Source organism: Vombatus ursinus, unplaced genomic scaffold, assembly GCF_900497805.2.
Source record: "Vombatus ursinus unplaced genomic scaffold, bare-nosed wombat genome assembly UNPS02014837.1, whole genome shotgun sequence".
NCBI lineage: Eukaryota > Metazoa > Chordata > Mammalia > Diprotodontia > Vombatidae > Vombatus > Vombatus ursinus.
In genome coordinates this window covers 2,821,577-2,827,942 of record NW_020954615.1, presented here as the reverse complement: position 1 = coordinate 2,827,942, position 6,366 = coordinate 2,821,577, and the positions used below count along the sequence as shown (strand labels likewise).

General features: G+C 50.2%; 1 protein-coding gene across 4 annotated transcripts in view; it reads right to left on the bottom strand.

Moving 5' to 3' along the window:
• Positions 1 to 6,366, bottom strand: part of ALMS1 (ALMS1 centrosome and basal body associated protein) — a 54,301-nt gene that overhangs the window by 17,456 nt on the left and 30,479 nt on the right. For 3 of the 4 annotated variants that reach the window (XM_027839947.1, XM_027839950.1, XM_027839949.1), the window contains 4 exons: positions 5,472 to 5,586; positions 4,460 to 4,666; positions 2,255 to 2,550; positions 1,475 to 1,658 (listed from right to left, as the gene is read on the bottom strand). In XM_027839947.1, coding sequence (XP_027695748.1) covers positions 1,475 to 1,658; positions 2,255 to 2,550; positions 4,460 to 4,666; positions 5,472 to 5,586 — 802 coding nt within the window. The remainder of the gene's footprint in view (positions 1 to 1,474; positions 1,659 to 2,254; positions 2,551 to 4,459; positions 4,667 to 5,471; positions 5,587 to 6,366) is intronic. The other variant, XM_027839948.1, reaches the window with a different exon arrangement.

Genomic DNA, 6,366 nt, shown 5'->3' with positions numbered 1-6,366 from the left:
AGCACAACCTGTGAGGTGAGGCCTAGGCCCAGGGACTTCAAGAACAGCCTGACCCGAACCAAGCTCCCATGCGGAATGGGGAGAGCTGTGAGCTGCTCATTTCTCACAGGCCTTCAAACCTCCCAGGGCTCGGCCTCTTGGTGCGCTCTAAAGCAGAGCGCAGGACCCTGCCGCACCCCAGCTCTGGAAGAGGCAGGATCACTGGTCCTGGGTGTTTCTATCTCTGAAAACAGCACCATCACCGACAAGTCTGCTCAAACACAAAAAGCATTGCTTTTTTTGTCAGCTGACTCTTCTAGCCTCTTCCTCTGCTGGGCCCAGCAGGAATAAACCCTGTATGTTTTTCATTTTAGGGTAAATTCTAAGCCACTGAGAAGCAGATGGGGAAAACAAGCTAAGACCTGATGGTGCCTCTGGTCCCCAACATGAAGCTTGTCACTATTAAAACCAGAATTTAGTCCTGGATTTCAAAAGAATACAGGAAAGACCAATAATTAAGCTCAGCACTGGTGGGATTACTTTTATTGTAACAGTTACCTCTCAATGCACCGTCAGTAAGAATGAGAGCACTCAGTTCATGCTCTTTTCCTACTGAGGACACTGCAGATGATGGGGAGCTCAGATTGGCGTAAAGGGCTTTCATCAGTTAGAACTTAATGAGGTCAGGAATCGATAAACCCTAAACACTATGCCCAAACAACTTTCTTTCTGGAATGCTTTATAGTAACCCTGGCAGGACTGGCCTATATGCCCACAAACTCATTGAAAAAGACTTTGGTTCTTTTAAAAATTCTTTCTGGGGGCAGCTAGGTGGCACAGTGGATAGAGCACTGGCCCTGGAGTCAGGAGGACCTGAGTTCAAATTCGGTCTCAGACAAGATACCTGACACTTACTAGCTGTGTGACCCTGCACAAGTCACTTAACCCCAATTGCCTTGCCAAAAAAAAAAATTCTTTTTGGGGTTGTTATAAGGTTTTTCTGTTATCTCTGGGGAGCATAAGGAGAAGGTATAGCTGTAGTCATCTGTGAGGGAGCCAATATATGTGCAGCCAATTTTGAAGGAAAACTTCAGGGACAGCAATTTCAGGAAAATGGAGACTTTTTGACCTGGAGAAAATCTTCAAAGGTCCTCATTTTACCGATGAGGACACGTCAGAAGTCAGAAGAAACAGGCCTCTCACAAGGGTCTCCTACCTCGAGAAGTCCCCTCCTCCACACTGACTTTCTCCAGGCCTGGCTGATGTAACATCTCCCAAGTGGGGGAGAAGGAAGCAGAGAGAGGTCAAGAGCTGTCCCTCTCAATTCCCTCCTGTGCCGAGAGTCTCCTTCATAAAAGCCATTTTCAGCGTGTCCCAGGTTTGTAATCACACAACAGCAAGGAGGGGCCGTGGAAACGGGCTTCTTCCCTCGGCCCGGCCGGCCTGGGAGCGCAGGGCCAGCAGCTGACCGCCAAGAGAGCGGGGCACTCTGTACCTTTCTTAGAAAGAAAGCAGGCGTTGTCCTGGGACTCCCTCTGTGGCTCAGCCGTGTTGAACAGCTCGTCCCGCTCCCTCTGCAGCTGACACTGCAGCTTTCTCTCCTCCGTCATTAACCTGAGCCGCTTCACCCGGGCCCCGGAGCGCGAGATGAAGTCAGGGCGGAGCCTCTCCAGGGACTCCTAGAAAAGAGAGAATACAACAGCATCCCCTGGGTGAGAACCGGGCCCTTTCTGCTAATGCCCAGTCTGTGAGGGCAGCTGTTTCAAATCACAAAACATATTTATGTGGCCGAGGAGATCTCGTTACCAAAAATGAAACATGAAGCCACCGGGACAAGAGGAGCCACGGCAACTTGTCACAAGTGATGGACACACACAGAGAGACAGCGTGGCCCAGGAGGATGCCCTGAACTGAGAGTCAAAGCCCCTGCTTCAGAGGCTGGCTCTGCCATTTTCTTACTGTGCGACCTTGGACAAGTCACTGAAGGAGAAAGAAAAGGAGCAGGCACTGCCCTGAGAAGAAGAAGGGTGCTCCTGTCCCAAGATGGACCAAGCCAGAGGACAAGGACCCATGTCTGCAGACTCAGAGGCACAGGGGATACTTTCCAAAGGAAAAGTAAGAAGGGACTGCCCAAGACGATGGCACAAGGCCCAGGCTGTGATTTTCCGCTGCTACCCACTGACTGCAAAGGGCCCAGAAGAGAAAATCAGCAGTATGATAATAAGGTCTAAACAGTGTCTGAGAAGATCAGGTCACACAAGGACCCCTGGCTCACACGGGGGCTGAGGGCTCTGTCTTTCGGCACAGCCATAGCCCTGCACACCTGCAGGCCTGCCTTCACGAATCGTCTCTGGGCCTCCTTGTCATCGCTGGGGCCAGGCGACGCCGCCTGCAGCCTATCGCTGCCCTTGCCGTCCATCTGCCAGTTCTGCTCTCGAAGGGGCTGCCTCCAGGGCTTGGTGTCAGTCAGGGAGGCGAACCAGGAGGGGCCGGGGCCAGACACACAACTGCTCTGGTTCTCCTTCTTGGAGGCACAACTCAAGTTTTCTGCAGGAATAAACCAGGAAACCCCTACGGGAAATATTTATAAGGAGAAAAGAAAGCAAATTCTCAGTTCTTAGAGTGTAGGCGCTCCTTGTCAGAGACCTTTACTAATCATTTTTTCGCTTCTCAGGATGGCACGTACCAGAGGCCATCAGCACGTTCCTCCATCTGGCTCCAGGCAGGGCTGGCCATACATATCTCACCACTTACAAGCACAAACGTTTCCAAAGGACACACACTACGTCTGTAGCTCATTTAGGTTCCTGAAGTGCACCTGCCTACCATCCCAAAGAATGTGTGAGCCAGGAAGGCTGGAGGGACCTGAGGGAAGCCATCTCTGGGCTCTGCCCCTCCCTCCTGCCATTTTCCTCACTCCCTCTGTCCCCACCCCCCTCCTCCCTTCTCTCTCACTCCCTCCCTCGCACCCAGCCCACTTCATTCCCTTTGAGAACAGAGGTGTCCTACCTAGGTTGAACTCTCCAGGTGTGAACAAACAGCAGCAGGTGCAGAGAGGAGAAGCAGCAGCAGCAGAGGGAGTGGCAAGGGGTAGGAAACCAGGTGACTGGGGTGCCCAGGGCCAGCAGACAGGCCCCGCGGGCCCAGAAGAGGGTCTAAATAATCCCCCCCAGGAGACTGGCAGAAGGGGCTCTTAGGGTCAGGACTCTTCCTCACCCAGCGGAAAGGGGCAGGCACCTGCAGCCCTCCACGTCTGATCTAAGCTTGCCCAGCTAGGACACGCACAGCAGTGCCAGGAAACAGGAAGTGTAGAGATCACTGTACTTTTAATCTAATTGGAGGAATACTTTTTGTGAATTTTCTAACCAAACCTCCTGCCCTTCCGGGAACTGTGATGTTAAGCCAAAGGTGAGGATGCTTAATGCCACCAACAAACGGAAAACACGCATTACATTGTCAAACGTTTCAGCAGCTATATGGATGATGCTGTCGAAAGGGGGAAAAGGGGTGAAAATTCCGCGTCAGGGTTTCAGACACCTCTACCAGGCACAAAAGACACCTTTCCTCCCACCAAATAATGGCTTGTTTGAACTTAAAGCTGAGTTAGTGGGAGAAATCACAGCCCCATGAGCTCGCAGGGAGTAAGGAGTCAGTGCCACAGACGCTGTTCACATGGTCTCAGACCACAAGGGCAGGAGAGGTGTGGGGGACAAGAAAGGCTGGGCAGAAGCCCAAGCTCACCGCTGTTTTTAGTGCCCATCTTGAGGGTATCTCTAGCAGGGGAAGGTCACATTTTTCATCATCTCAGCTCCTTCTTGTGACCTCTGTCAGAGAAATAGGGCTGAGCAAAGACACTGCCAGGGCTTTTGAGGACTCTCAGTGTCAGTCACTGGCATTCCTGTGGGCAGGGACAGGCTACAAGGAGCACCCTGATGCCCCAGTCCAGCTCAGACTTGAGGGATGGGACAGCATGGGGTGTTTATCAAAGTGGGAAGCCCAGAAATCCCTCTACAAGGCATCTTTCTGGAAACCAGATGGGGAAAACACTCGTCAAACACCCAGAGGAGCAGAAAGAAGGGGACGATAATAGACAGGTGGTCAGCTTTCCTTCCTCTAGCTGACTCAGTCTACTGTGTTTTGCAAGGTGGATGAGGCGGGTAGTGGAAGGGAAAAGTGGGCTCTGTACCTCTGCTTTTAGGTTGCTGGGTAGGATTAAGAACTAAAGAAGACAAGAAAAGGAAAATGGAATCCCCAAAGCAAGGAAAACAAGAGTAGAACGGGCAGAGATGCTGGTCCAATCAAGGCCCAAAGTCTCAGGACCAAGCTGTCAGATTCCCAGACCTGGGCCAGTGGTTGGCAGCAATGTCCCAGCCATGGTCTTACTGGCAATGACACTGAGAGGGGTAGAGACAGAATGGAAACACTTGAAAACTTTTCAGGTGCTGGACACAAAGGTTACCCTGCAATGGGAGGCGGTTACCTTCACGGCCGTGAGGTTTACTCTTCCTCGGCTTCTTGGTCCACAGATAAATAGTCACAGGCTTCTTTTCTTCTGAACTGCTCCCTGGACTTGAAGAGTTCACATAATAATCTACTCTTCTACCAGTCACATTATAATCTGGGGTTGGAAAAGTCACCCCAAAATCTCGAGTGTATTTCCTTGTACTTCTCACAATCTCCAATTCCCCTAGGAATAAAAGCATCGTATGACTTCATGGTCTGTCTTCCAATGCAGTTCTGACTGGTCTGAATGCAGGAAGCTTTGTCCACGTGCCCTTTCCTGGGAATTTTTCATACCACGCATTGCGGGAAGAAGCCTGTCACCACCCAACCCTACTCCCCTGAAAACGTGGGCACGTGAGGTCTCCACTGGTGTCTATCTGAGCCCCAGAGGATTTCCTGCTCCCACCAAGGAAGAAACGCTGGCATCATGGGGCTTGGCCTTGTATAAGGGCTTTATTGCGGATGCTGGTTTACCCTATAACTACTCACCTGCTGACAAGTAAGAGTTGAAATGGGCAGAAGAACTAATCCAGCCAACCCCTTTTAAAACTCACTTTATTCAAATTGCCCCAGTGAGTGATCCTAAGTCTGGGCTGGCCCATGAACATGCTCTTTGAACAGCTGCTCCTAAGACGAAGGAGGGCTACTTCAAGAGCCAACAAAAATGGGCAAAACCAGAGTCCTTCAGGGACAGAGACTGTCACTCTTTTAGCTTTGCATACCCAGAGCTTAGCGCAGTGCCTAGAATCTATTAGATATGTAATAAATGCTAACGATTGATAGAATTATCATAAACACATTACTGGAGCAATATTTTCTGAATGTTTCACAAGGAAAAAGGTAATTTCTGATCAAAGTTGGGGAAGTGCCTAATACCTCCCATTTCTTTCTTGGGACAGATGTCTCTATTCAAGCCACACTTCGTCCTCCTAACTGGAAACCCTGGAAGTGACCAAAGGCCAAGGGGAACTCCCATGGGAGCCACTCACCTGTTTGAACACCCTTATTTAACATCTGGACAGTCTGCTTCTTCCTGTGGGTGGGGCTTAGACTCCAAGCACTACTGACAGTTGAGACTGAGTCTGAGGAAATAACAGAATCCACCTGCAAAGCATCACCGGCACTCAGTCAGGTCTGCCTGCATCTTCACCACCAGGTAGAGAAAGCCCAGAGGTGAGCCTCAGTCTCACGAACCCAACCTCCTATGGCCCCAAAGACGACAGGCTTCCCCTTGGTGGGGATCACCAGACGTTCCCTGGGCTCACAAAGACAAGTGAGAGAGTTGCTTCACTCATGTACTAGATAGGAGAAGAGGATTCCAAAGCATGATCCCAGAGCACCGAGGGATCTGCTGCCATTACCATGTTACACAGTCAGGATGTTTTTGCTGTCTGAACAACAAAAGTGACTTTTTAAAAGAGAATTCTTACACGCAGAAGACACTGCTGTAAAAATAGCCACGTCCCTCTGTGGATGCTGTCAGGACAAATGCTGACCACCATACTCGGTGTGGAGAAACTGACGGCATATCCTCTCTCACTTGGCACAGGAAGAACAGCCACGTTCCCATTTTGGAAAAATCCCAGGGAGAATTTCAGTCAAAGAGACCAATAACTATGGAGGGGTATGGAAGTATGAGTAGTAGCACCTACAGCACACTGATAAAGACACACTCAATTCAATACTGATACTACTGAGTGGATGCACAAAGAATTGAGAGGTGGAAGGAACATCTATAGGAAATGTGAAGTCTGCCCCTGCACTCAAATATTCGGTTCTTATACAGGGCAATGATCAAACTACACTTGCCTTGGTTTTAATCGGGTCATTAATAGAGCAAATATAAGCATGGGATCCAATGCTCCGATCTTTCCTTCCCGACAG